General features: G+C 43.0%; 2 protein-coding genes across 2 annotated transcripts in view; one reads left to right on the top strand and one right to left on the bottom strand.

The window, feature by feature from the left end:
• Window positions 1-20,773, top strand: part of MTSS1 (metastasis suppressor 1) — a 117,328-nt gene extending 96,555 nt beyond the window's left edge. Inside the window, exons 9-15 of the mRNA XM_009323376.1 lie at window positions 987-1,094; window positions 2,041-2,138; window positions 4,187-4,397; window positions 13,558-13,752; window positions 15,832-15,996; window positions 16,361-16,523; window positions 17,813-20,773. Coding sequence (XP_009321651.1) covers window positions 987-1,094; window positions 2,041-2,138; window positions 4,187-4,397; window positions 13,558-13,752; window positions 15,832-15,996; window positions 16,361-16,523; window positions 17,813-18,510 — 1,638 coding nt within the window. The 3' untranslated portion in view covers window positions 18,511-20,773. The remainder of the gene's footprint in view (window positions 1-986; window positions 1,095-2,040; window positions 2,139-4,186; window positions 4,398-13,557; window positions 13,753-15,831; window positions 15,997-16,360; window positions 16,524-17,812) is intronic.
• Window positions 20,774-23,836: 3,063 nt separating this feature from the next.
• Window positions 23,837-27,900, bottom strand: NDUFB9 (NADH dehydrogenase (ubiquinone) 1 beta subcomplex, 9, 22kDa). Its single transcript, XM_009323347.1, has 4 exons — window positions 27,769-27,900; window positions 27,202-27,394; window positions 25,064-25,177; window positions 23,837-24,087 (listed from the first exon to the last, which is right to left on the bottom strand). The coding sequence occupies exons 1-4, from the start codon at window positions 27,852-27,854 to the stop codon at window positions 23,956-23,958; spliced, it is 525 nt and encodes a 174-aa protein (XP_009321622.1). The 5' UTR covers window positions 27,855-27,900; the 3' UTR covers window positions 23,837-23,955.
• Window positions 27,901-27,907: the final 7 nt, after the last annotated feature.

Here is a 27,907-nt window from a genome sequence, read left to right as displayed (position 1 = left end):
TAATGCAGTTTTTTCCACTGCTTTTTTTCTTAACATCACATTTTAATATAAATCTTCCTTACTCCTACTCCAGTGCTAGGACTGATAAATGTTTCAAGACCTCCCCTGTGTATATAATGACATTATCTGACAGATTGCAGGCTGCTTCCATGCAGTTTTCTGGCAGCTCTTTTCCTCCTACATGACAGCTTTTTCAGTTCATTGAAAAGGTTTGAGTATATTTTCATCATCTCAGGTTGTCTGAAGCCCAGCGATGAATTGTTTGTGGCTTTGTGCAAGCATGATGCATTTCTGAAGGGTCTCCAGCGTACTGGGAAAATGTTCCCAATGCTTGTTTACAAAGAGCATCAGTCTCAACAGAAAACCATGGTTAGAGAAGTAGTGGGGGGTGATGGCTGAGCAGGAGGAGGTGAATTCCAGACTCTGAGGACCTGGATGAAATTACCATGGTAGCTAAGGGATTACTATGGTAACTTACGGTGCAGGAACCATCTGAGTTAGCTCTTGATGTAGCCTGAGCCAGAATGAATCATAGATGTATTAATGCTCTGTGTAGTGCCTTTATCTCAAAGTTTCCAAAAACTAGCAAAAAGTACGAGTTTAACCCCTGTTTATATTCAAGGTTAAAATCCTTAGGGCACATTAGTGAGTATACATAGAAGAGTTAAATCTTTTCCAAATGCAGCAAAAATGACACTCTTTTTCTGAAGATGTCACAAAAAGAAGGCTGAGACTTATTTCTCTCACTGATGAGAGACAACATTTCTGGGCCTCAGAACTTACAGCAAACTTAAAGTAGTTAGAAAACTCTAAATTAATATTTTCAACCCTCTTCCGTAAGAAGTGATTGCTTAATGGGCAAAGAAAAAGCAGCTCCGCTGGGCATTCCCACAGTCATCAGCAAAAAGAAAAAGTTTGTGTATGGTGTTATGGGTCTGATTTTTAAAACCAAGGCTGTGATTAGCCTTGCTCTTTTGCCTTTTCAGGAAGAAGAAATATCAATGCTAGGAGAAATAACCCATTTACAAACTATATCAGATGACCTGAAAAGTCTCACCATGGATCCACACAAATTGCCATCTTCAAGTGAACAGGTTAGCTGTTGTTACCTGGAAAACATTTTTATTTGTAGCTTGTAGTGGTTTTCCTTTTGTGTTATGAGGAATATTGACTACTAGCATTTAGTGGCTTAATATCATGTTTTGTAGATGCTTCACTGCAGCAAGGTCATTTTTAACATAAGCAATTTAAAAAAAAATTATTTTGAAGTACCAACTGGGTGCTCCTGAAGTATTTGGTGAGACCGGTGTGAAATGGTAGCAGTAACACTTCGAAGTATGTGAAGATGCCCAGTTTCTGCTGAGAGTACATGAGGAATGAGTGTCATCTCCTTGCCCTACATTTGAGCATCCCAGTCTTTATGTGGTCGCAAGATTGCTGGGGTTAGATAGCTTGATGGAGTCTAACATTTGAGCATTTTTCCATGCTGTCCTTGAAACACATAGGAAAATGTGTATCATTAAATGACTCCACATAGGACCTTTTTCTCCAACCCTGCTGTGTGAACTTAGTTTTCTTGTCATACCTTAATCACCTTATCATTGACCTGGAAGTGTAAAGGAGGGAAGCTCTGCTGTGGTTGAATATTGGATCTTCAATTAATTTTTTAAAATGCAACAGTTTTTAAACTCTAAGGCTGCAATAGTTTTTTTTAAGGGGAAAAAACCAAAACAAAGCAGCTTACAGGATGCATAAAATAAATCTCCAGTTTACTTTTTAAAGATTTTTCCATTCAAATATGAACTTTCCTTCTGTGATAGCAGCCCTAGTGTTGAAGTATTGTAGTTCCTGGAAAGCCAAGGATGAAGCTGACTCTCCTGTGTAATATATGGAGTGTAATTCTGGAAGAGAACTGAGACTGGGTCAGTTGGCACTGAAAGTCTGTAGTGGTGATGAATGTTGTATGACAAGCAGATGCTTTCTGTTAATAGGGGAAAAAATTTTTCCACGTCCTTGATGCTATTGATTATCTTTCATCAGGTAATTTTAGATTTGAAAGGTTCTGATTACAGCTGGTCTTATCAGACTCCTCCATCCTCTCCCAGTACTACCATGTCCAGAAAATCTAGTGTTTGCAGGTAAGTAGACTGGTAATATTTAATTTTAACCTGTTTGGGGGCAAAGGAAGGCAAGTTCAGACTGTGGTATGGATTTGTATGCATACTTAAATCTTAAATAACAACTCTTAATGAAATCAATCCCTCGTGGTCTTTCTCCGTTTAAGTGTGTGACTGGGAATATTAAAAAGGATGGGCATGACTGAACAACTTTTAAACTCAGGACAACTTGAAGATGCTTTTGATTCAGTTCTCTTGAATCCATTTCAGATCAAAGAGCAGACTATACTGATCTAAGCTCTGAGATTGTTCGTTCATAATTTCCTTTTCTGTTTTTCATGTGATGACTTTTTAGATTATTCTAAGTAGCTGTTACTAATCAGTAAGTTAAACTGTTTGAAAAGGAAAAACATCCTTGGCAATTGCCCTATCAGTCTGGTAGATGGAAATGCTTTTTTGATACAATTTTTTTTGACTGTTTAATGCTGTCTAATGCTGTCCTGAAATATGTTGAAACACTGGATTCTGTCTATGCTTTCTCCGTAAAAACTGTTTTCTCTCATAAAACAGTTTATTAGCATGTTTCCCCCATACCTTGGTGTCTGCATTTACTCTTTCCTTTTACTGAAAAGGAAGATATCCTATTGTGTATTCTGCTCAACACCTTTCTAGCTGCTCTCAAATGATTACCTTTTAGTTTGCTTTATGAATTAGGTACTATAGGTTCCCTGTGTATGAGCAAAGTTACCTACAGCATGTCAGAGCAAGTGAACATGACTTGTTCTATGTACCTACTTGCCTCTGCATGCAGATATATATAAAAAAAACTTCAGTACTTTTATATATATATATGAAAACATGCATATTTAGAGCAATGAGCACAGGCTTAAAGATGCAATATCCTGAAGCTGTAAAAGAAAATGGCAAAAAAAAAAAAAAATCCATCAACTGCTCCTAATCAACCTCATCTTCTTGTGTGGTAAAACCTGCATGGCAACAGACTGTTGGTGTATGAGTAAAATAAGGCAGAGCTCCTCTTCCCCTGCTCCAAGCCAACTTGTACATCTTGTGTATTACATGGAATTTGTGAGCCGGAGGTGCAGTCCTCACCCATGTATCCTTTAGAGCCTTCCCTTCAGCTAATCAGTGGGCTCCTGCCGATGATGGTAGGAAGCTGCCTTCAGATTGATGCATCCTGCTATAGTCCTGCTAAGTCACCCCAGCAGGAAACTTCAAAGGCTCCCACATTGTGGCTGGCATGTCGTTGCTGTCATTCGTGGATACTGGAGATTAAAAATCAATCTCTTTGTTTGAAAAATCAAATATTTTTTTTTCATGGATATTAATTTGGGGGGTTAATTCTCCGATTGTCTTTCTTACTAACTAAAGCTACGTACCCAGAGGCTTGACTTCACTCAATATGCTGTGACATGCTTTTGTTCTGGTAGAAAGCCTGCATGTGAGCGAAGCTTGTCCCAGGTACTCTGAAGTACTTGTCCCAGGTACTCTGAAGGGGTTTTGGTGATGCTTTTAAAAGTCTCACACGTTGGCCTGTTGACTGCAACAGCATGCCTAGAGGCAGACTTTTAGATGAACTGTGATGCCTTTGGACCCCTGCTAGAGATCCCACTGAAAATTTGGGCCATGGTACAAGAGCAACAAGGAGTAAGTCAGGAATAGGGGAGAGCCGTCAGCAGACATTTTTTGTGCAAGTGCTGTGCAAATGCTAGAGAGGGCAGGTAGCGATCCCTTCATCCCTAACCTGATTTGGAACTCTGAGTGGCTACAGAATTTGATCATTTGAGTGAAATTCAAGGTAAAATGCCATTTTCTCTCTGGTCGCAAGGGATACTGCAGCTGCTTACGGTTCTTTACTGATATATATATGTGCATATATATATATATTTGAATTTAATTTGTCAACATTTTTTCTTTTCTGGTTTATGCTGCCTGTTGCTATGCTAGAGACATGTGGAATGTTAATTGTACTGTATATGGGTCTCTCCCCACCCCACCCTTGTGTCTTTTCCTCTCCCCTTTCCTTTCTTTGTTCCTTTTGTCTCTCACAGCAGTCTGAACAGCGTTAACAGTAGTGATTCCCGGTCCAGTGGCTCGCACTCGCACTCACCTAGTTCACACTATCGCTATCGCAGCTCCAATCTGCCTCAGCAGGCACCCATGAGGCTGTCCAGTGTGTCCTCCCATGATTCTGGATTCATGTCCCAGGATGCTTTCCAGTCCAAATCGCCATCCCCCATGCCACCAGAAGCACCTAACCAGGTACGTGCAAGCATGAGAACAAAAACCTGAGCGTGAGCTGGACTCTCTAACTTGGCTCACTTTTCACAAAAAGGATCTGGTGTGGTTTCGGGGTACCTTGGAGTCAGGTTAAACACAGGGTAAGGTTTGTCTCGTTGCACTTCATCCATCTAAAAGTTGGGCCTCTAGCTGGAGTGATTTATGCTGCTTTTGCAGTTAGCACTAAAGAAAGGGATGAGTCACTCTTGAGGGATTTGATTTTCACTCTGGCCCTGGAGGGAGCCTAGATGCCTAACTTTCAGATACTTAACAGACGAGAAAGAGCAAGAAGTCCCACCTTACAGGAGGGAATAATACTCACTTTACCCACTGAGGTTACCAGTTAATATCCTGCACAGATTGCAAGTTGTTAATATCCGGTGGCTGTTTACTGGACAAAAATCAGTGCCAGAACAGCCTTCTGACAGCCTTAGTATTGATACTGGCGGCTTCGGCGTCAGACACGACTTCTATTCCTCCCCTGCAAAGGGCCTGGAATACTCAAAATGCCATTAGCAGTATCATATGAAATTGGTTTTGCCTTTTGTTATGACATCCCTTTCTGTGGATAGGCTTGCTCTTTTTGACTCTCAGTTGAGCACCTTGCAGAAATGAGGTTTCTGCATGAAAATGAGAGGTATTTTTAATTCTTTATGAAACTTATAAGAAATGAGTGTTTGTGTAATCATATATGATAATGTCCTGAACCCAGTCAAACTAAGAGGATTTCACTATAAATATAAGCAAGACTTTTCCAGAGCATTTTTTGGTCTGCAGAAGGAACTTGCTGCTCTATTTGTTCACGGCATCACTCCTATAAAAACTAGCTGGCCACCTGCAGGCAGAGGTTTGCATGCCTCCATGGCATGTATCTTCCAGCACCTGAATTCTCTTTTCTGTTTTGTTTTTTTTTTAACAAATCACATGGCAACTGCAATATTTTTTAAACAAGGCTGAACTGCCGTCTCACATTATAAATCCCATTGTAAATCTTAGTTACAAATTGAAGTGGACTTAATATCCTATTGTTGAGTATCACTCATTTTTGATACACCCTGATGTCACTGGAGAAGATTGTCCTTTAATAAGTGTAGTTGCATTCCTTTTCATGTGTTGGGGAGTAGATGGTTTTGTAGGCAATGATAACTTTAATCCTCACGGTCAGCAAGCAGCCAACAATTTCAGTGTTGGTTACCAAGTGTCACATGCACGCTTAAACTACTCCTAGACCTGGAGAGCACACAGACCCTTACTTTTTGCAGAACATTTAGTATGTAGCACCCTTAGTGAAATTTTTAGGGTACCATCCAAAACAATGCTGGTTCGTTTAGGCTTGGAACATGTTCTCAAGGGAAGCTCAACAGTTTTTTAATATATTTACCTCTTTCATTTTAATAGAAATGCTTTGTTTTCAAATGAATACATCTTCTGCACTGTCCCCAGTGTGGACACATCAGCATTTTTTTATAGACGACATCCTGAAGAACTTTGTGCACACTAATAAAATGAATGTTTTGTTTAGATTGGCTATGGCTAACCTAAGTGAAATGCAAAAAAGTAAATGAGCAATAATAAAGTAAACTGGAATAGTAACAAGGTAAGGAAGTTGGCTTTTAAGATACGTACATCAGTTATACGTGCTAGCATCATCTTTGGTTTTCATAGTATCCACTGCACCTGCATAAAAAGGGCAGTAATCTTGCTGATGATGATGCTGCGTTTGCAGATGAGGATGTAACTTTACAATTGCCCTTAGCATGGAAAAAACCCAACACCTCTCTTCGCAAGTTCCCCTGTTAAGCCGGGGAGAGAACTTAGGCCGGTATCAGCTGGCAGAACATCCTGAAAGTTGATGGGAGTCATGCTGATTTACACCAGCTAAGTTCACACGCTTTCACTTCATTTTAGAAACTGTCCATAAAGTTGCAAATTGATCTAAGCATCACTTGAGCTATTCTTGAGCTGTAGAAGGCTGCAGCAGTGTGGTGTTGACTTGACAAGTGTAGTGTGTTGGTATAACAAATAGGTTTGTGCTCTGTATGTCTCTAGTTCTGTATACCTTTACGCAGAGGAAAAGGTAACAGAGCATTGCCTGGCCGCTTCATCTTTGCTTAAGTGTCTTGCTTTGTATGTTCAGCACTAAGTAAAATGTGTGTGTTGTGCTGACAGATAATTGTGATCGTGAGCTTACCGAGAAGCTGTTCAATTTACAGCGTTATTACATGTTGTGTGTCTCTAACCAACTGACAGATCTTCCTTGTGGTATTGTGCTTTTGAGGCTCGGTGGTGGGTGGGGAGGAGCAGCGGTATGGGCTGCTGACTGTTTCTAAAACACTGCTGACATTCTTTCTGGTAGTGACACTGAGAAAGCAGAAAAGCAAGCTCTGGAATCAACAAAGGAAATTAAAAGCTATATATCTTGCACAGGTGGACACTTTGTTGATGTCTGCTAGCTACACGCTGTGGCATCTACTGGCAGCAGTAGTTTTGAAGGCAACCAAGCCCATTTTCTTTTAATAATGGATTTAAAAAAAAAAAGTAGAAGGGGGCCACATAAAATTCCCATATTATGGGAATGAGAGTATCTGAGCTATGTGAAGCTTTTATGCTCTCACCTACATTTTAGACAAGCAAGTGTCACTGAAAATTAAACTGACTTTATTCAAAAACATAGATGGGGGACGGGGGAGATCTCAAACAAGGACTAAGTAGTGATTTAAACAAGGTACAGACTATACCAGAGGAGAGATGACTGGCAAAATGAAAACTGCTTTTCAGCCTAGAGTTGCTGAGTAGTAAGTCTTTAGAGTTATCACAGTCTGCAAAGATAGGAAAAAGAGCAATTATAAAACCAGGCTCTGCCCTTACACTGGTTTAGTACTATCTCTTTCCTGCAGTGTTGCTGTTAACATCATTGGGAGTAGAAGCGCTAGCCCGTATCAGATAACTGTACATGTGTTGTGGTTTAACCTCACACAGCCGCTCGCGCACTCCCCCCGGTGGGATGGGGGAGAGAATCGGAAGGGTAAAAGTGAGAAAACTCGTGGGTTGAGATAAAGACAGTTTAACAGGTAAAGCAAAAGCTGTGCACGCAAGCAAAGCAAAACAAGGAATTCATTCACTCCTTCCCATGGGCAGGCAGGTGTTCAGCCATCTCCAGGAAAGCAGGGCTCCATCACGCATAACGGTTACTTGGGAAGACAAACGCCATCACTTCGAACGTCCCCCCCTTCCTCCTTTTTCCCCCAGCTTTATATGCTGAGCATGATGTCCTAGCCAAAACCAGCACAACATGTGGAAAGGCCACTCTAAAATGCTTTAACCTTAAGCAAGTGCATTTGGCTAGAGCTGAACAGCTGAAAAGCAGCAGAGGTCTCTTTCTGGAGCGGAACAGTTTCTCTAAACTCCAGATTTGAGGTCAGCCCTGGCTGGCATTGCCCATGGCATGTACTGACACCATGTAAAGCCCTTCTGACAGACCTGCTGCTGGGAGCACAGAGTAGCTCTTGGGTGAACATCCAACATGGCTGATGCCGCTAAATCTACATCTTGCCCTATGTAGTAAACAAAGACCTGAGAGTATCTGTGATGAAGTAGTATGGTAGTAAAACAGTTATGTTTGATTTAGGGGGATGATAAGAGAAGGATCCACTGGACTTGGAGTGAACATGCATGGGGGAAGCGATTACACAGTTGGATTTTAGAGGCTGCTTATGACTTGGTGGAGATGAAAGCAAGGGGAGAGAAAGAGAAAGAAGCAGATGAAGAAAAAAATCCCTGCTGATGTGCTGTCAAACAGCAGAGGACTAAGTCTTTATTGTTAGAATATTCTGGAAATCACTTTCCCTAAACAGTGAAGTAGAGGGAAACTAGATGTGAACTTGCTTCCACATGTACAAATTAGCAAGCTGGAAAGATTTTGCTTTTGAGGAGACTCTGTTGCTTGAAACAGCTTGAAGTTAGAATAGGGGAAATGCATCGTTAAAACTATTCAGTTTTCCATGTAAATTAAGAAATGCTCCTAAATTAGAGCTTAAAAAACCCCAACAAACAACTGAAACGTAGCTGTCAGTTATCACCAGGTGTTTTTCTCCTAAATTTCCTTTTCAAATTAGGTTTCCCAAGGGTTTGTCCCTGACTAGAAAAAAGGGATCAGTAGAGACATGTTCCTGGAAGTGAGACAAATTGAGGAGGTGACCTTGAGTCACTATCCAGGGCTTTTTGAAAGGTAACTGAGGAGTCTTCCACTGGCTGCAGAGGGACATTGGACCAAGCTCTTCATTAGGATTTGGTCTCCTGGGAAAACCTTGCCCAGGAAGCCCTGTCTAGTAGTTGAGGAAGGGAAGGGGTTAAGAAAGCAATACTATATTTGAGTGGAAAACATAGGAAACAAAGGATGCAAGTAATCCAAGATAACTGCGGTTCTTTTATAGGTTAGTAGGGCAACAGGTGGAAAATATAATCATACAGTCCAGTAGCCCAAAATACAGCCCTTTTTTATATCCTTGCTGGAATTCATACATACCACACGAAGTAGTGGGACACTACCAAAGAACAAGCCGTGGCACAATGTCTGAGAGACCAGATACCACCTACATATGTATAACGTACATTTGAGGAACTGGTTGTTACTGTGCAGAGCACAGGTAACAAAGTTTTCTGAGAAGAGATGGTTTGAGAGTGGAGCAGAACCACCAATGAGATACCCCCGCATTATAAAGCGGGGGGGGGGGGGGGGAATAATCTCCCAGGGTTAAAATAGCTAAAATGAAAGAACTAATTTTAAAAATGATTCAAACTAAACAATCATTTTAAAAAGGAATCGACTAAAATAAGTTGAAGAAATCCCATAGTCAAATTTCTCGCTCTACGGGATGTGGACTAGAAGTTGCTCTGCCCAGTGTTTGCTTGTGCGTGTGCTCCCAGGAGTGCGTGTGCCAGTGGGTGTGCATCTAGAACAAGCACTCAAAAGTTTGGAGGCTTTTTGCCCAAGCAGTAACTGTGCAGTTTCTGTTTTCAGCCCCTCATGTACTTTCTGCTAAGAAATGAAGGGTGGTCTGTGCTTCCCACACCCGAGTCCAACCATTCAAGACTGTTTCTGCAGTCTGATCCAGGCAGCCTTTGACCTGCTGCCGCTTGTGTTTTCTCTACACTTTTACTTCAGGAGTTCAATATTATTCTGCCTCCCTCTCCGTCATTTTTTCACTGTTGTAATCCTTTTTTTGGCAAGACCAGAGGCTCCCCTTCCCTGTGCCATGCAAGGTACTCAAGATGAGGAGACCCTGTTTCCCTACCACCGTCTCTTGCATTTCATTCAACTACCAAGATGTTTTCCCTGTGGCGTCTTGGTTCATCCTTTGTCTAGCTTTGCCTGCTGAAAACGGCCATGCTGAGATAGGGTGAGAGTCCTTTCTTTCATCTTTTTTTCACCTTGGAGTCACTTTAGTGCAAAAATAAGTCACCACTTCCAGTCTTTTTTCCCCATACGCCAAGTAAATTGAATAATTCTTTGCATCTTCAGAATTTGCATTTTTGGCCTTTTCCCCATCTAGTTGCTACATGCGGCTTTGTTGCTAATAAACCTCATTTATAACCCATTTCTACCATTGCTTGACTTAATCTTGTGGAGTTTCTGGCTTGCAAACAGGAATAGTCTATCAGGTGTAAACTCCAAATTCTCACTTGACGTCGTTGGGGCATCTGCAGAAAACAAGGTGGCATGATACCGTATTTGGAGCTCAGACCCTTCACTCTCTGTCCTGCCATGTGCAGAGTGTGCAGACCCGGGAGGGTCTCTCAGGCCATAAGCATGAGGTTTCAGAAAGCATTTTCTGATATTACAGTTTTCTCTTCTTTTTTTTCCCTCTGGCCAAAGTGGAACACTAGTGTGAGTGTTCTCATGGGGCTTCTCAAAGTTTCTTTTGCTGAGCTACCTGGAATGTCAGGCAGAACTTGGAGTTTTAAAAACTAATTTTCGATAATGTATTTTTCTCTAAGGATAGAAAAAGTAGGCTCATCTCCATTTAGTGTACTGTAGTTATGTCTGATGGCAGAGTCAACTGCAGTTCACGTTTGTTGGTATTCTTATTTTTAGAGGTTTTTCTCCTGTAAAAGGAGTTGCATTAAATCAAGAACGTGACAAGTTCCACAAAACATCAAGCCAGTGCATCGTCGGGTACCCCACTGCATACTTTTCACTTCTCTCCTTAACAGCTACATGTCATTTGTTGTAGTTTCTTCTGATCTTATGTTCACCTCAACTCTTACTGCACTTTGAATACAAGCCTTGTTAGCTGAGCTTACTTGTACCCTAAACACATTTGACAGGTCACCCGCAGATCTGATCTCATGTCAGCAGAAGATTGGATATGCGTTATTTCTATAAAATAATCCACCACATCACGTGCTTTTTAAAATTTTTTAAGAGCCTTTGCAAAGTTTCACTTAAATCCAGAGTTTGCTAATAAGCTCAAGATGCTGATACTGTATTGGCTTCTCAACAGCCCCAGTAGTCTTCACCAAAATCCTTATGGTGGTGGTGTTCCGTCTCAGGAGACCAACATCTCCTTTACCTAGGCAATTAGCTATACATTCCTTATGTGCAGCTTCTGGTGAGCAGTGAGACAACTTCTGGGTGTTAGCAATAATTACTCCTCTGCAGTGGCTCTTACCCAGCTATCTTTTTACTGCAAACTCACCCCAAGATCTCATCTAAGATTAACTGATGAAATTTTATTTCAGATGACATTTTCGCTTCAAAATGTCACTCCTTGAAGTCTGAGGCTTTGCTACACAAACTTGATACAAGTGCGCATTCTCTCTGCTGTCATAAAATAAAATGCCAGGGATATCCTTAGGTAGACTTGCTTCACAGGTCTTGGACTACCAAAGTAGTAGTCTTGCTAGTGTTGAATTTCCTGACAGTGAATAGAGCTCAGTACTGCCCTGACAACTTCACCCGTATTCTTGACCATTTCCATGCACTCGGTTGGACCTGCACGCACACCCCTACTGAGGGGGATGCCACTTTCAAGGGGGAGATGTATAAGAGCGTTGTAGTTGGTAAAATGGTCCATGTGGTTATTCACCTTGGCCTGCCTGTAGGTGAATTAGATGCTGTTGTAGAGGTCTTACAGCAGCAAATGCACATAAAGGCATGCACTGAAAATTGGAAGAGAAGTTCTGGGCTAGGAGCAAAATGTTTGAGGTGTTTGATGGACACTCTGTCCTGCATTTCCTTTGCTCTCCATCCAAGCCCCTGATATTTTCTCTCTCTGCTGTTAAGAGAAAGTGGGTGGTAAGCACACGCCACCATTTATACACTCGGCAGAGTACATGTACCTTCGTATTGGCTGCTGGGCAGAAAAGTTTGAGTCGGAGTGCTTTTGGTGTATGCATGGCCCACATGCATACAGATAATGCACTTTGGAAACCTCCAGTTTTGGTAAGTATCACTTCTTTCTCTGTTCCATAATATTTGAACTTGGATGAGCTTTTCACAAGCACTTTTGCAGATCAGAATATCTGAGAACTTGTGAATGTAAGTGACGTTTGCTGCTCCGTGTTTTAAATCTAAACTTTGTGTCTTTGAAGTACTGATGATCTGCTTTTCTGTATAAATCAGTTGTCTCAGTATATTGCATGTTTGGACCGTAGGTGCCCTCAGCTACCTCAGCTTCTTGCTCTGAGACAGCTAACAGAATTGAGACACTGAAATTGCAATGAGGAGTTGAGATCACTGCCTCGATTCCCTCATTCTCAAGCAGCGTGGCAAGTTCTTGCATTAAGCAAATGGCTTATTTTGTTTCTCATAGATTTCCTGAACATTAGCAATGGTTTTGAGCAGTTTCTAATTGATTTTTAAAACCCTAACCCTTTGCTTCTCTCATCCTTCCCTCTCTCCTGTGTGTCTCTGTGTATGTGCTTTTTGTCTTTTTTTTGTGTGTTTTTTTTTCTTTTTTGGTGGCTTGTGTATCCTTTCCCTGCATTGCGGTGCTGTTTTACGCTGCAGAATTCGTCCAGCTCTGCCTCTTCAGAAGCCTCTGAAACCTGCCAGTCAGTGAGCGAGTGCAGTTCCCCCACCTCAGTCAGCTCAGGCTCCACCATGGGGGCTTGGGCCTCCACAGATAAGGTGAAAAACTTCATCTCAAAGACATACAAACCTACTAGCTCGTTATCCAAACCCAGCAACATTTGGACAAAAAAAACCCCGTGCATGGGACACAGCCAGGATTCCTTTCTGTGAAGATGAGAATAGGAACTGTTGCACGCTCCCTTAGAAATGCATCTGTTTGAATAAACCACAGCGACACTTGCCTTTAAACTAGCTGCTAGGGGGAAGCTACAAATTGGGCATTTTACAGAGGTAATTTTCTAAGAAAAGCTCATTGTCCACCTTTTCTACTCAAAGAGATTGTGGAACACTGCCCAAACCCAACTGGTTGCCTAACAAAGAGCATCTTGCCCAGGTTGCACTGTTTGTGGCTTCTCCCCTCTCTCTCATTAGGTAGCACACATTACACTGAGCAATTGGGGTTTGGTTTTGACCAAAACAAAAAGGAAAACAAAACACACATGGTTGGAATAAATTACGGGGGATACACTCTGAATCCGGGGAGGAAGCGATAGCGGTCTCCATTCTCATCTGGTAAATCCTTGCTGTTGTTTTTTTCTTATTTTTTTCTTCATATCATCACACAGCCAGAACACGTCATGTTCGAAGACTGTATGCTTTTCCTCTCTGTCCAGCTACATAGAATATACACCACCAATGCAAATGCCTCCAATACTGGAAATGTTTTGTTTCTATGTCTGCAGTCTGCAGGGTACCTAAATTGCAATGGCTTTTTCACAGTGTGCTGCTTTCATGGACAGAAGGCAAAGCTGCTCAGCCTGGAGACAATGACTGCTAGATTGATGTCTGAAATTTGTTATACCAAATAACAATTTTCAAGCAACCTCACTTCCGAACCAAGCATTGTATCAATTTTCTGTTGTTTATTTGCAGCAAAGCTAAGATTTTTCTTTCGTTTTAAGATACAGAAGTTTTCTCCCTAGAACATCAGAGTCACAGTATATTTTCATATTCATTCTGTTTATATTAATTTCTCTGTTTTTGTTTGTTTATTTGTTTCGTTTCCAGTTGTCTAATGGGTTTTATCACTGTAGTTTATCAAGTGACCCATCCGTAGCTTCAGTTGGTGCAGGTCCTTTCCCTCATTTCCCGCCTGTCTCCCGCGCGTGGACTCGGGCTCCCTCAGCCCTCCTTCCAGACTACGTTCATTATTACACCATTGGGCCAGGCATGTTACCATCATCTAAGATCCCTAGCTGGAAGGTTTGTGTTCCTTTTGTTGTGGCAGTCCTCACCTCCTCATACCAACAGTGTGCGCACGGCGGTTGTTGCTACCTTTCGATCCATGTAATTACTCGTTGATTTGCTCTGTTTAATATCACTCTGAATGGGCACTGCATGGTGATAATCAGAAAGCTAAAATCCAGTAGTGGCTATTCTGAATGACCTTGTCTATTCTGGCACTGCCTAAAACTTATTAAAGCTGAGAACACCTAGGTGGGAAGGAATAGTTTAACTCCGGAACATTGGTGAAAGCACTCTGGGCTCTATTCAGCGAGAAAAGAGCTTGTTTAGCACCATCAAAGCGCTCACTTGAGCAGGGAAGTGGAGGCTTGGCATCCAGTTGAAACCATATATTGAACAACATGATGTTCTCGCTGTGGCGGCGGTGCTTGGCCCCCACCTTGGCCGTAGGCAGGCATGCTCTTGTAGATCTAGCTGGAGTGGTTTAAGAAGGCGCTCGTCACCAGTGATGAACCTAAGTGATGACTGAAGCTATCCAGCTTTACTGCCACAGACTGAAAGTGCTCACCCAGCTTGTTTTGCTCTCTTGGGTGAGACCACCGAAAAAGTCAGAGTGCAGTAACTTCTTTCAGTCGCTCCAGCTGGATCTGCAGGGATCTTCCTTGGCATCAAAACGTCTCTGCTCTGCCAGAGCCTTGACTCATCCCTGCCAGGCGATTCTCCTGGGAGGCTCTGCCCCGGAGCAAGGGGAGAAGGTCTCTTGTCTGTTGCCCTGAATCTTCACAAGGCTGATGTGCAGTTGATAGTAGCTGCACAGGTCTTAGATGCCTGTGGATGGTTATATGATACTGCATATGCACCATGGGACCTTCTTATACATGTAAATTGAGATACCTTGTTACAAATCCCCCTAATCTCTCTCTCCAGCAGCTGGAGACTGTTGAGGCATACACACAGGGTGGCCACAGTGGTCCTGGGGCTTCAGGGTCATTAGTTGTGTCTGTGCTAGAAGCACTTTGCCAGTATATTTCACAGCAAACCAAGACACAGCTGTTAAGGCAAAGCAGAGTTTCATATGCATTAATAAAACCAAAATACCTGTCTGCACAAGGGGCTTCTGTCAGTACAGCTGCCTTGCACTTCTCGTACCTTGGACTGAGACACATGCCAGTAAAAATCTCTAGTGTGGTCTTAGCCCGTCATTAATTATTTATCAGAAGGCTGTGCGGAGGCTGCCCAGCAGCCAGCTGCTGCCAGTGGTGGGGTGTGTGGCCCGTTCTCATACACAAGTCGTTTCTTCTATTTTTATTTTTAAAGCACCCCTTGTCTTGGTGAGGGAGAACTCTCTTAGGATTGGGCTTGCCCCTGCAGCAGCTCGCATTTGGGGAGCTGCTGCTTAGCAGTGGTTCTACATCCCAGCACAGGTAAACGTTGATCAATCCTGCTTTTTGTGTGCAACGTGTGGTTTCTGGACACCCTCAGGACTTTGCTTAATAGAGCCCTGAGTGAATATAGCCCTCGTGGCCTGAGGAATTTCTGTTTCTAATTTGGCACCAGTAATTCAGAGTGAAGTTAGTCTTTCTTCAGTATAGATCATTATTATAAACTAGATTTCAGCTAGTAAGTGAACTGAGAGATTACTCAGAGTAATGTATATCAAAAATTTGTTCAAGCCTAATTTTTCAGAATTGAAGACATGCGTAACAGCACGTAATACTAGAACTTGTGTACATCTAGAAGTTACATCACTGATTGGACATTTATGTATATGTGTGCCGGTGATTTTTGCATTTGAATTTCTGAAAATATAGGCTTTAACACAGTGGAATTTCATTTAGAGAAAACTATAGTATTAAAATATTAAATAGCTTCATATAAGAACACTTAGGTAGAATAGGAAATTTAGATTCCCTTTAATAAAGGAGATAGGTTTTATAAGTGAAGATTTTTAATATCCTCAAAATTCATTTATTTCTGGCCTTATTCAGAAAGGCATATCCAGTTTGATACATAATCTGTTGCCCTTTTGCATAGTTTTACTTGTAATTAAAGCACAATTACTGATGAAAGCTATCACTAACAAGCACATTTCCTTAGGACTGGGCCAAACCAGGCCCATACGATCAACCAATGGTGAACACATTGCAACGTCGCAAAGAAAAACGCGACCCAGATCTCAATGGAGGAGCTCAGAGCGGACCACCCGTGCCCCCTGAGGAGGCCCAGAGACCTCGGAGCATGACGGTGTCGGCTGCCGCAAGGGTGAAGCTCTAATTTTGAATACGCTATTTGGTGCAAAGGAAGCAGATGTGCTAGCTCCTGCCAATACTTTTTTGCCATGCTTCATGTTGGCACGTGTTTATCCGACAAGCAGGAGTGCTGTGGTGGTGGGGTGGTCAGTGGAAGCGACATGAGCATGAGAGAATATGGCACTGGGTATTGGCATTTGTGGAGCAACGGCATCCAAAGAAGCGTCTGTTTCTTTGAAGCCCTAGTAAATGGGTGGACGCAATCCTGTTGGGCTGCGATGGTGACAAGCTCTGCTTGGGAGGACAGAAAGCTAAAAGTCGGTGAAGAGCGATTAACCCTTCTAGACGTAATGAGTCTCCTTTCTGTGTGTAACCAGCAGGGTGAGGAGATGGAGGCCTGCGAGGAGCTGGCGCTCGCTCTGACGAGAGGGCTGCAGCTGGACACCCAGAGGAGCAGTCGGGATTCCTTGCAGTGCTCCAGCGGCTACAGCACCCAGACAACAACTCCATGCTGTTCAGAGGACACGATCCCATCTCAAGGTACCCATCCAAGAGATGTTCCTTTTCAGAGCGTTGCCAGCCTGGCCATCATACACTCACCCCGCGGTGCCAAGGAGCTATATTCCAGCAGCTATCACTCACTGGCTTTGTAGTCAGCTGGGGAGAAAGGGGTGAACGTTGCTGTTGTGAAGTTTTTTCCAGCTTGGAATGCAGCCTGGATTTATTAACTAAATAGAAACCTGGATTGCTGCGTAGTGTATTGAACGATCGTATTTTCTTGTGCATTACTAGAATGATTTTAGCTTAAGGATGCTACCATTTTAAAGAAGATGCTGGAATTATATTTCGTGGGTTAAGTGGAATGACACTGGTATCGCATCATACACTTCATGTGGTAGTAGTGTCCTTTCTGAGCTATTGTTCTAGCAGATATGCACTCATGAGCTTTGCTTTTTTGTTCCATCAGTACTCCGAATCTGCTCTTGGTTTCCCTTTGTGACCTTTTATTTCCTACCTAAGCAGAAATATTGTAATTGGAAAAAGAATCCATTGGAGATCTCAGCTTGGGCCTACCTGGGAAGCTGCAGTAAGGTGTTGGGGTTTGTACACTGTTTCAGAACCAGCAGCAAGCTGAGAGGGACCGAGTTTGGTGTTTGCAGTTCAGCAACCGCCTTGTTTGCTCAGCTGAGGCCGGTTGGGCTGTGCAATCACAAGAGGCAGCAGGGCCTGCGGAAGGCCTAGCTTGGCTCAGCAGTTACATGGAGAGGAAGGAACCCGATGCAATTATTAAAGCTGAGGCTGAGTTTTCAGAGCTGACAGCTGGGATTTATTTTGTTTGCAAAATAAGCAAATTTGCTGCTGAAATCACTGGTACACAGTCCTCTGAGCCCCACATTGCCTAGTCTAAAGTACATTTTTTAGTCACTGACTGTTTTAAGTATTCGTATCTGCAAGTGGTAGCATATGGCTTGTAGGATGCTGGTTTTGGTATCTTAATGTTGGCAACAAACATTGCGTCTTCGTTACTTAATTAGTTCTTTTCAGAGAAGGTACTGAGTATGTACAGTTCTCGTTCTCCTTCACAAGAGATGTGGGCACCCTGCAGCTTTAGGGTCAGTCTGCTGTAGTGCCTGCCTTCAGCCACGCAGTCTGAAGACTGGTCACAGTATCTCAGGCTTCCTTCCTCCTAAAGGTGAAACCTCTCTTAATTGCTATTGACCTCCAGGCTTTTTGGTTATATATACTTTTTTGGTTATGCATACTTGAGACTGACTGACGTGACTCAGCTGTCTTCTCCAGCTTGTTCCTGACTTTGTCTTTGGCATCAGTTTCAGATTATGATTATTTCTCTGTGAGTGGTGACCAGGAGGCAGAACAACAAGAGTTTGACAAATCTTCCACCATCCCAAGAAACAGCGACATTAGCCAGTCCTATCGCAGAATGTTTCAAACCAAGCGTCCTGCTTCCACTGCAGGTCTGCCAACCACGCTTGGACCGGTCATAGTCACCCCCGGCGTCGCCACCATCAGACGGACCCCTTCCACCAAGCCTTCAGTCAGACGCGGTACCATAGGGGGAGGTCCGATTCCGATCAAGACGCCAGTAATTCCTGTCAAAACACCAACTGTCCCTGATATCCCAGGGGGGCTGCCTGGCACCCTCGCTGGGACAGAAGAGTGTCCCGAGCAAAGTCCCGAGTCTCCGGCAGCAGGAGATGGTGGGCAAGGTGTCACCAGCATGCCCTCATCCTCATGGAGCGGACAAGCATCCGTCAACCCTCCGCCGTCAAGCCAGAAACTGAGTGCTGCCGACGAGCAGAGGCAAACGGTTCCCGAGAGCGAGGGGGAAGAAAGCGACCGGGATGGTGTCAGCACCCTCGCGCCCGCGGGCCAGCCAGAGCTTGATCCCGGAGAGCTGAGTCCTGGGGATGTCCCGCAAGGTGAAGATATGCTGAACGCCATTCGGCGTGGTGTCAAACTGAAGAAGACGACCACGAATGATCGCTCAGCACCTCGTATTTCCTAGGAGTGGAAAAGCTGCCAGAGTACTAGCCGCCGAGAAGGAACTGTGAGGAAACTAATTTGTCTTTATCCATTCCAATCTGTAATCAATGAATTTTTTAAGATACTCGGTAACAGACAGTCTGAAAGTACTCTAAAAGAGAAAACAAGGTGAAAGAGCGTAGTAAGACATAATCTTCACTGGTGTTTTAATTTGTAAATATCAATGATTTTGTTTCTGCATTTTTTGATCTAAGTTACACTTTTAATTTTTTCTGAAGGTGCCAAATCCCATTTACCTTTTTTATAACTCTCTTTGTAAAGTTTTAAATCATAGGAGAAAAAAAAATGTCGAGTAGTTAACTTCAGCAAAGGGATTTAATGAAAATTTGGCTTTTTTGCAAGCTTTTGTAGAGCGCCTTGTAATAGTGAGGTCAAAAAACAAAATGATGGGACTTCCTTTAAAGTTTCAGTCAAGCTGTAAGGAACAGATCCTCATTTAAGTATTAAAAAAAGAGAGGTTTGAAGAGCAGGAGTAAAAATTGACAATAAAAGCAATATATAATGCAAGGAAGAAACCTGCAGTTGGTAGAGTATTTGGGGGGTAGTGGGGGGAGGGAGATGCCATCAAAATAGCAGATGCTGTTGCACAAAAGTAGCCTAGTAGGATTAATTACTAGTAGCTTCATGGTAAATGCATCAGAATAAGCCATATTGGATTGCAGTGTTTTGTTTCTGTAGGGTGTTTTAAAGACTGGGTTTTTTCCACATTTCTTTTTTGACTGCACAGCAACAACTCTCAGTCACATGCATGCAGCCTTAACTGTGTAGGCTTGGTTCTTCCACCTTCACTTTTTGTTCCACTCATCCTTTCACTGAATACAAACAAGGACGACAGGCTTAAGGCAGTTACAAATGTGAAAACATTTTTAAAATGCAAGCAGGGAGTTCTTAGATATTATCAAAATGCCTTTTTCTGACTGTGCCCAGCAGGCTGGGCGCCTTGGAAAGCCCAAATATTTTGAGAAAACACTTAACAATTTGACAGGTGTAACCAGCTTGTGATCTAATAAACTGCGAATGTTTCTTTCCAATACAGGGGCTTGTTTTTCTTAACTTCTTTTAAATGGCAGTCGATTGGCTTTTCTTAAATGCCGAAAAGAGAGGGGTGAAGGGTGGGGGGTGGGGAGAGATACGGTTTTTTTGATAATACCGGGAGTCTGACCACTATATTCTCTTTTTTTGTACTTTAAGTCATGTTTTTTGGAACGCTATTGATAGAATTATTAAGAGTTGGATTTTTTCCTTAAAGTAAAAGTAAGTTATTGCTGCAATACCCGTCTCCTAAAGCTGATAGAAATATGCAGACCCCAGGGCACAACCCGCGTTTGGACCAGACAGTCCGGAAGGATGCCATCTGCCCACCCACAGCAGACCCACGCGTGGATGGACACCAGACTTGCGCATCCAGGATTGTTTAAAAATGCACCAAATACTACATGTAAGGGGCTAGTTTCCGCCACGCGCTCTGCAGATTTCTGTTGGCTCTAGACTTGCCTACATAACCCCTTATGCTTTAATACATAACCGCATTGGATGTGAAACTTCTAGTAACTGTGTAGTCACTGTGTTCTATATAACATTTTACACTGCTGTGGTTGCGAACCTTTTTTTTTTTGTTATGGCTTAAAAGCAAAAAGAAAAAAAAAAGGCATGATTCTTAGAAAATACTAAACCTTCCTTTCTTTGAAAAACAAGCTCCTTATTACAGAATATAATAAACAGTAGTGCCTGTGGTGTAGCCCACCAATCTTGATACAGTAGCTGATGCATTGTGCAAATGAGGCTTTGAGATGGTTTTTGCATAAACAAAAACTGCTAGGAGATAATCTCAATAGTTAAAAGTGTTATTTAAACCTTTGAAATAAATGGATGTAACTGTACCCCAGTACAGCTTTTCACTTGTTTAGTTCTTAAACGTTAGTATAATCAGTAAAATTTAATATAAAATGTTGCCAAATTCAATGTAGAAAGAATGTGACAAAACACTTTGGATAGTTCTATTGTTTGTGTTTTTGCATATTGTAAAAGCAGTGTCACAGCTAAAAAATAAAATGTTTCTAATGGTAAATTATTGTGGTTTAGTTGCTAGTTTGTACTGAGAGTTGACCTCTCCCTGTGCAGTTTTTTGTTCTAAACTGGTATAAATAATTGCTGTAAGTGTGTCTCCCTTCTACATTGTAATGATTGCTTAAGCCTACATTATAAATAAAGAACTGCTGGAAAACTTCTGTATTTCGGTTCTTAAAGACTTTCTGCTTCCAGAGCTTTGGCTATCGATGGTGTCCTTCATCAGACTTGTGAAGATCACGCAGGTTCCATCTGCGTGTAACAGAAGCAAGAGAGAATTAAAAAATAAGTGAATAAAATCGCCTATAGCTGTGTTTTAGTGATGTGCACTGGAAGGGTAGTAGCAGAGCAAAGGTGCAGTGCTAACGATGCAAATTGCCGTTAAATAATAACCGATGACGTTTCTCTGTCCCTCACTGTTGCTGCCTGGCCAGGAAGCGCAGGTAACTCGACATGTTTGCGCGTCTGCTTCCGTGCTGGACCACAGCTCCTTTTGCCAGAGGAGGAAAGTCGCTAATGTCAACACTGCCCGTGCTTACAGCCAGAATTTATCAAGCACACCACCAGTGCTGTCTCCCACACGCCCCCGAGTGATTGATGACTTCCTGTTGTTCAGCTTTCTCAGGAACAAAGGTAGAGAGGGAGGACGTTGCTCCCCCTTGCAGCTACCACGCAGTGGCCTAATTAATTTCCTTGCCACTGCGATACTCGTTTTTGTCCAGACGTTTCCATTTGTTGTGAAGATGTTAAAGGAAAACTCAAGGTGGTTTGGCTGGAAATACGTCCCGTCTCCAAAAGGATGATAGTTTCATTCCCCCCGTCTCTCTGTGGCTGTATCTCACATACTGCTTGGCCAGGTGCCCTCATTTTGAAGTTCATCCTTGCTGCTTCTACAGCGAAGCCGATTCACTTGCAGCTGTGCGTGCAAAATGTTTCTTCTGTGCGGGGTGTGGGGGGGGTTTGCTGCTGTTTTTAATGCTGGGATGTGGGGCATCCATCACGTTAGGGAACATCAGTCAGACCTGCTCAGGTGTTTGTAAAAGTCAGGAGGGACTTTTTGCTCTGTTTTCTAGCCAAAAAAAGAAAGAAGCGGTTGGTTGCCTGACTGGGAGGAAGGGTGCAAAATCACACATAATTAAAAAAGGAGTATTTTGGTGTTTGCATTATTTCTGAATATAGTTTCCAGACAAGCAAAGCAGAGGAACAGGGTTTTGGGGGAAGGTGAGGTGCAGGAAGAGGGGACCTTTTTTGTAAGCTTGCATTTGTCTGCATAGAAGTCAAGACCCACTTGGTGTATACCCGCTGACTGCTCTGACAGGCTCTGCCCCACGATGGGGCGGAGCCCTGTGCCCCCAGCCTGCCTGTACCGCCGGCACTCACCCAGTTACGGCTCCAGCTCTGAGCCGAGGGCTGCTTGCGCCGAGCTGGGGAGACGGCAAAGCAGGCTCAGGAGCGGGGCAGGTCAGCTGGGTTTGCCCTGTGATTTTGTATTGCCCTGTGAATTTTGCCCACATCTGGTTTTGGCCTTTCATGTTCAGGCTGATGCAAGTAGCTGCTAAAGCAAATCGGCATTTGTACTTTAGGGAAGTGCAATGCTGGTGGAGCAGACCCTGTATTAGAACCCTGTAACAAGTTAGAAAAAGGGGCACGGGTTGGAACTCTTGCTAAGAAAAGTACCTTCAGTATTGAAAAACAGCAGAGAAAAGCACCGATACCTGAGCGGAGAGAAGACCCAGCTCCGTGCTGAGCAGGTGAACAGGCTAGAGATGAGGGGTGCGCTGAACAGCCGTGCCGGAAAAGGGCACGCCTCAAGTCTGCTGTACTGCCTTTGGACTCGTGGAGGGAGAGAACAGATCCAGTCTCCCGGTAAAACTGAAACTCTCAACAGTGGAATATGTGAAGTCTTTTTTTCTTTTCGAAAATTCAGGCATATTTTAGCATGTAGGCTTACTGAAGAGGGCCACATAAAATTTCTGAGAAACAGCCAGATTAAAGCCTTTTCTTACACCCAAGCTAAATGTTTAGTCCTTAAAGCAGCTGAAGTTAGTGCGTTTGCCATCTCTTGTTATCTTCAAGCCTTAAGTTGGAGTTAATGGAAAAATTAAGCCTTAAGGTTAAATATGGTACAATCCCAATAGGTCCTGTAGAATGAAAGTCAGATTAGGTAACCCAAATCTCCTCTCTTCTAGCCCTAAAAAGAGAGAACAGCGAAGAGCCAGGAAGGTTTTCCTACGAGCTTTTACTAGGTGGCTATATCCTGTCTGTTCTCTCACTCACTGGGAGGTTAGTGAAGTGTTTGTTAGCAAAATTTCCTGTGTCTTACATCGATGCTTTGGGAAGGTGGCTGGAAGCAAACAGCTTTTGTACCTCGTTCATTGTATCGCACTGCCTGCTCGAACTGTCCGTGACCCGTAAATGAGCATACAAGGGCCATATTCCTCAGCAGGCTACTTGCTCTAACTGATAGAGCTCCGCAGTTTTCTAGGATTTTTATATGGGGGTGAATGTTCTTCTGGTGCTCTACAGCAATGATGTTATCCATGGCAGCAAGAAAGCATGACGATGTAAGGAGGGTTTATGTCTTGTGAGATTTGTCACCTAAGTGAAAAATGCAGCCAAAAGCCTAACGAGGTGGGGAGAGGGCAAGAAGCCTTTATCCCTACGCAAGGTTAGAAATACCCTCATTCCAGGAGCAACCAAAGCCCATGTCTGGTGCTGTCAGTATTTTGCAACTCCAGCTGTGGCACAAGCATGTATCACCTTGCCCGTATTTAGTGCCAGATTCCAAGTTACCAGGCTGATGATACAAACTGTTGATTAATTTTCATCCACTGCCTCCCCCTTCTCTGCAGTGGGAGACAGGCTCTGGCCCCCCACAGCGTTACTCTCAGTTTAGTTGCTTATCGTTCGATCCAGTCCCCCAGTAAATCTGCTTCTCCTGCCCCTTTAAGCTCATGTTCTTTCTCTGGGAACATGCGTTTTATGTGGCCAATTTTTTCAGTCTCACAGTTGAGTTTTTTAACTCTTACTGTAAAAGCTGCAATATACATTTACCTTTATAAAACTTGCTCTGGAGTTAGTATCCCATTAAGACTTCTTCACAGGCTGGTCAGTGTTCTCTGACATTTTAGGTATATAGTGTAGGTGTTAACAGTCATCTATTCTACACTGCACAAACTGGAAGAGTGTGCATGCTATAGAAGAACAGTATGTCAGAAAAATGCCTTCTATTTTACTGTATTTGGCTTTATTTTGTATTACTCAGAGTAGCATGCAGTCACTGACATGTCTACTGCCTACAGAAGATAGGCCGCTTTAATTCTCACGCGAAATAATGCTTTTACATGGGAATTTCACGAGGTCTTGTTACATACTGCCACCACAGTGGTGGCAGATGCCCTTCCTTACGAGCTGGAGGCAAAGCTTCAGTACTTGGACCATCAGCTGGAGTTTCTTCTTCTAACTGCTTAATCTAGAAGACAAGACATAAAATTGCATTAGTACATATAAGCACATTTCCATAACGTGGTGTTCAGTCCCCAGGCGGTAAGCAGAACTGGCCCCCATTTCAGAAGGGAAGAACCAGCAGTAACCCCTTCGATTGACAGGCAGGTTCTGCATTTCTCAGTATTCACTTAAACTCAGTAGTCATTGCATATTACCTAATTAAGAAGGAATTTTTAGGAATTTTACTTAAAAGGTCATTATTTCCACATAATTCATGTCTACCATTGCAACATTAAACAGACTGCATTCTCTTGCTGCTTTGAAAGCTGACAGATAATTACAAGTCCTAAACAACTTCCATTCCAGTCAGCAGGAGACCTCTATTTCTGCAAGCCACCAGCAGCCCTTTGGATGTTTTCGATACATGTTTCTTGAAGCAGCGTAAGTGCTGGCTGCCAGTATGTTAATTCTGGTAAGACTGCCATACTACATACAATCCAACTATTTCTCTACAACTGAATTAAAGAACTATTCCAAGAACATCAACTTTTTCCAACTGAATCTGTTTAGGTTGTCCAGAAATTATTCTCAATTCCCAAACAATAAACACCGTGGTAAGTCACTTTCAAAGGTACAACCAGGAAGTGTCAGAGCTTCACAGCAGCAGCAGAGGAATTCTCTGGTCATTAATCTCTTCTCATCCCACTTTGAAATTTCCTTTAGCAAAGCTGCTGCAACAGCCCTGCACTAACTGAAACATGGTTGCAGGTTCAGCGTTAACTTCAAATTCCCTTCACAACCTTTATAAGAAGCTGTAACTCTTGAGATCTCTGTGTAGGCATTTTAAGTCAAGTCAGCGTTTCACGTTGACGAGTTCTAATAAAGCAGAGTCTAAATGAGAGCACAGTAGGCATTCAGATATTTTCCAAGAACACATCTAAACGTCACACAAAATACTCGTGTGCGAAAGAGGCTTTACTTGGCATTGAGCAAGCACTGACCTCTTTATCCCAGCTTTCCCGCTGCAGCTTCTTCCATTGCTCTCGTTTGGCAAAGTAATCAGGATACATCGCCTTCTCAGAAGGATGCCAGTAATCCAAGCACCATTCAGGAATCTGTTAGACAAAAAAAGTTTCATATATATTATTTTTACATATTAAATCATATACAGTACACACACTCAAAAGAACTAAACGCAATCACTGAAGCCAGTATTAAAATGATAAATAACCCAGGAAAGTACTACATAAAAACACCCTTTAAGAGCTACCTGACTACTGTTAGTCTCAAGGCACTATATGGCTGAGGTCAGTACTTTTAATCTTTGTTTCACACACTATCCTAAGTCATAGGAAGACATCATAGTGACTTGCTTCAATCACAGCATCCCGAAGACAAGTCCAGGTCATCTCAGTTTACCCTAAAGTTCTCAAAATAATACCATCTGGTGGAAGAGAAGATCTCATTTCTTCTTTTCCTTCTCTCAAAGGCAGCAGGGTAGAGATACTTTTCTCCAACTATTAATTCATTTTCTTTTACAGAAACAGAACCTTGCAGCTCATTTCCACTTGTCTACAACTAATGAAAAAAATTAGTGGCCTTTAAGATCTTGATAATGGTCTGACCTCTAAGATGTCCAGTCAAGAAAAAAAGTTAAATTTAAAATTCTGCAGCAGCCTATCACTGCATGTTAACATTTTAAAGACAGAAACATTGATTAAAAAACAAAACCCCACAAAAAAACCCAATTCTTAAAAAAAGATTAAGAAGTTGCTCCGACACCATCATTCATCCAGTGACGTTTACATGAATTTCATGACGTTTACATGAATACAGTGACATTTAGATGAATCTCCTGCTGTGATTCTCACCACTGAGTAAACCTTTGACTGAACAGAAATAGCAGAGCTTCTAATAGTAATATATAAAAAAAAAAAATCCACACACACCAAACAATGATTAAAACCATCACACAGGCTGAGATCTAAAAACTACATTTTGCAGCAGCATCCACAATGGACAGTCACTGATATAAACAAGCCAAATCCTTGTGACAGCCATTTTGTTAAAGGACAGTTTTAGCATATCAAACAGGGCAAAGAAAAGAGAATGTAAACCAGATTATATTTCTATACGAAGACTAATCTTGACCATTTATTGCTCAACTGGCCTTTTTTCTGTCTGGATTCTCTCTCACTATTATCCCTATTACTGTTAAGGCCTGTGACCTTGGCATAAGCTTAAGTCCTCCTCCCTTTTCACTCATATGTTCTTTTTTCTGCCCCTGATAAATCTACATCAGATTCTTCCTTTCACGTGGCTTCTTGCGCGTGAAGATCTGATCAGATCTAGTGTTGTGTACGCACTTACTTCAAAATCAGGAGAAAGCAGGTGCATGCGCTCTCTAGGTTAGTATTAACTTCTCGTAATGCATTAGGAGCCGATGCCAAGAAAACAAAAACCCTGTGTTTTTCTATGAAACCTGTTTCTTTTCTCCTAAACAGAACAATCTGGGGGGGGAGGGGGAAAGCCTCTAGAAGCACCTTAGATTGCAAGAATACAGCTTCTATTTTTAGGCATACCACCTATCACACAGTGACGTACAATACGTATCTGGCACTACAGCGTATGAAGGGAAATGATAATTTGTACCATTATTCAAAATGCTGGAAGAACGATGGGACTGAGTGAAGAGAAGTCCCCCAACAGCCAAACCAACATCTGACAAGACCAGAGAGAAACCAAGGCTGTGACCAGATGGCACCACAACAGGCAGCAGATTCCTCCACCTTGTTTACTCTCACAGCTCAGCTCCAACCCTTCCCCTGTGCCTGCCTGACCTATCGCGGAGCAGCTTCCATTTGGCAAAAGAGCAGATGATTATCCCAGCAAAAAGAAGCCAGCTGTCTTCAGACAGACCGGCAAATTCCATTTTTAAGGATCTCCCGTCACATGGGAGAAGCAGGACAGCTTCTCCCACGCAAGCAGCAATATGTTCAGCAGCAGTAAAATATTAGAGAAATGATACTGCTGAGTCAAGCTGCAGCCCTATGAAAGTCCACTTAAAGCATTCACTTTACATTCACTAGAAGAACAGTAAGGTAAGCACAGTAATACACAATCTTACAGGCCACCTTACCTTGTAGCACTCATATCTCTCATAGGAAGTCCCCCCAGGGGAGTCAGGGAAGATGTATGGCTGAGGATGCTGGTTTGCCCAGAACTCCTCCTCGCCTGCTTTCAGCAGCTCTGTAGCTTTCACCATATCCTTCACATCCTTGTTCTTATCGAACCGTTCTCTCAGGAGGCAGGCAAAGTAGCGGTACTTGTCTCTACAGACAGAGGTTAAGCACAGTGACGTACATTGGAGCTAAAAACTAATCACACACAAAGCTTGGCAACATCACCAGTCACCCCTGCGCAAAGACAGGGTTTGGCCAGGGGCTCTGAGGAGCTCCTGTTCCCACATCGCCCTTTTCTGTGGCAGGCACAGACAAGTGTCCCAGGGTCTTTTTCCTCACTCCTTCAGCCACGACTGGGAGAAGGAAAGGAAAGGGGACAAAGCCCCAGTCAAGCCCAACGCCCCATTTCGGCGAGGAAGGCCAGCCCCCTCCTCCCCCCAGCTAAGTGCGGAGATGAGAGGCCCCGCTCCTAGGAAGAACAGGCCTCCTCCCCCTCCCCAGGCCCACCTCCCTTCGCCTCTCACCGGTAGATGCACCAGGACTCCAGGTGCCGCAGGGATTTCTTGTAGAGCCGCAGCACCTTCTGCTGGTGCGTCAGGTAGGCCGCCATTTGGGGCTCCCCTTCTCCTCACCTTCGCGCGCGGGGGCTGACGGGAAGGTGGC

Source organism: Pygoscelis adeliae, unplaced genomic scaffold (genome assembly GCF_000699105.1).
Source record: "Pygoscelis adeliae isolate BGI_AS28 unplaced genomic scaffold, ASM69910v1 Scaffold103, whole genome shotgun sequence".
Lineage (NCBI taxonomy): Eukaryota > Metazoa > Chordata > Aves > Sphenisciformes > Spheniscidae > Pygoscelis > Pygoscelis adeliae.
This window is presented reverse-complemented; position numbering and strand designations above follow the sequence as displayed.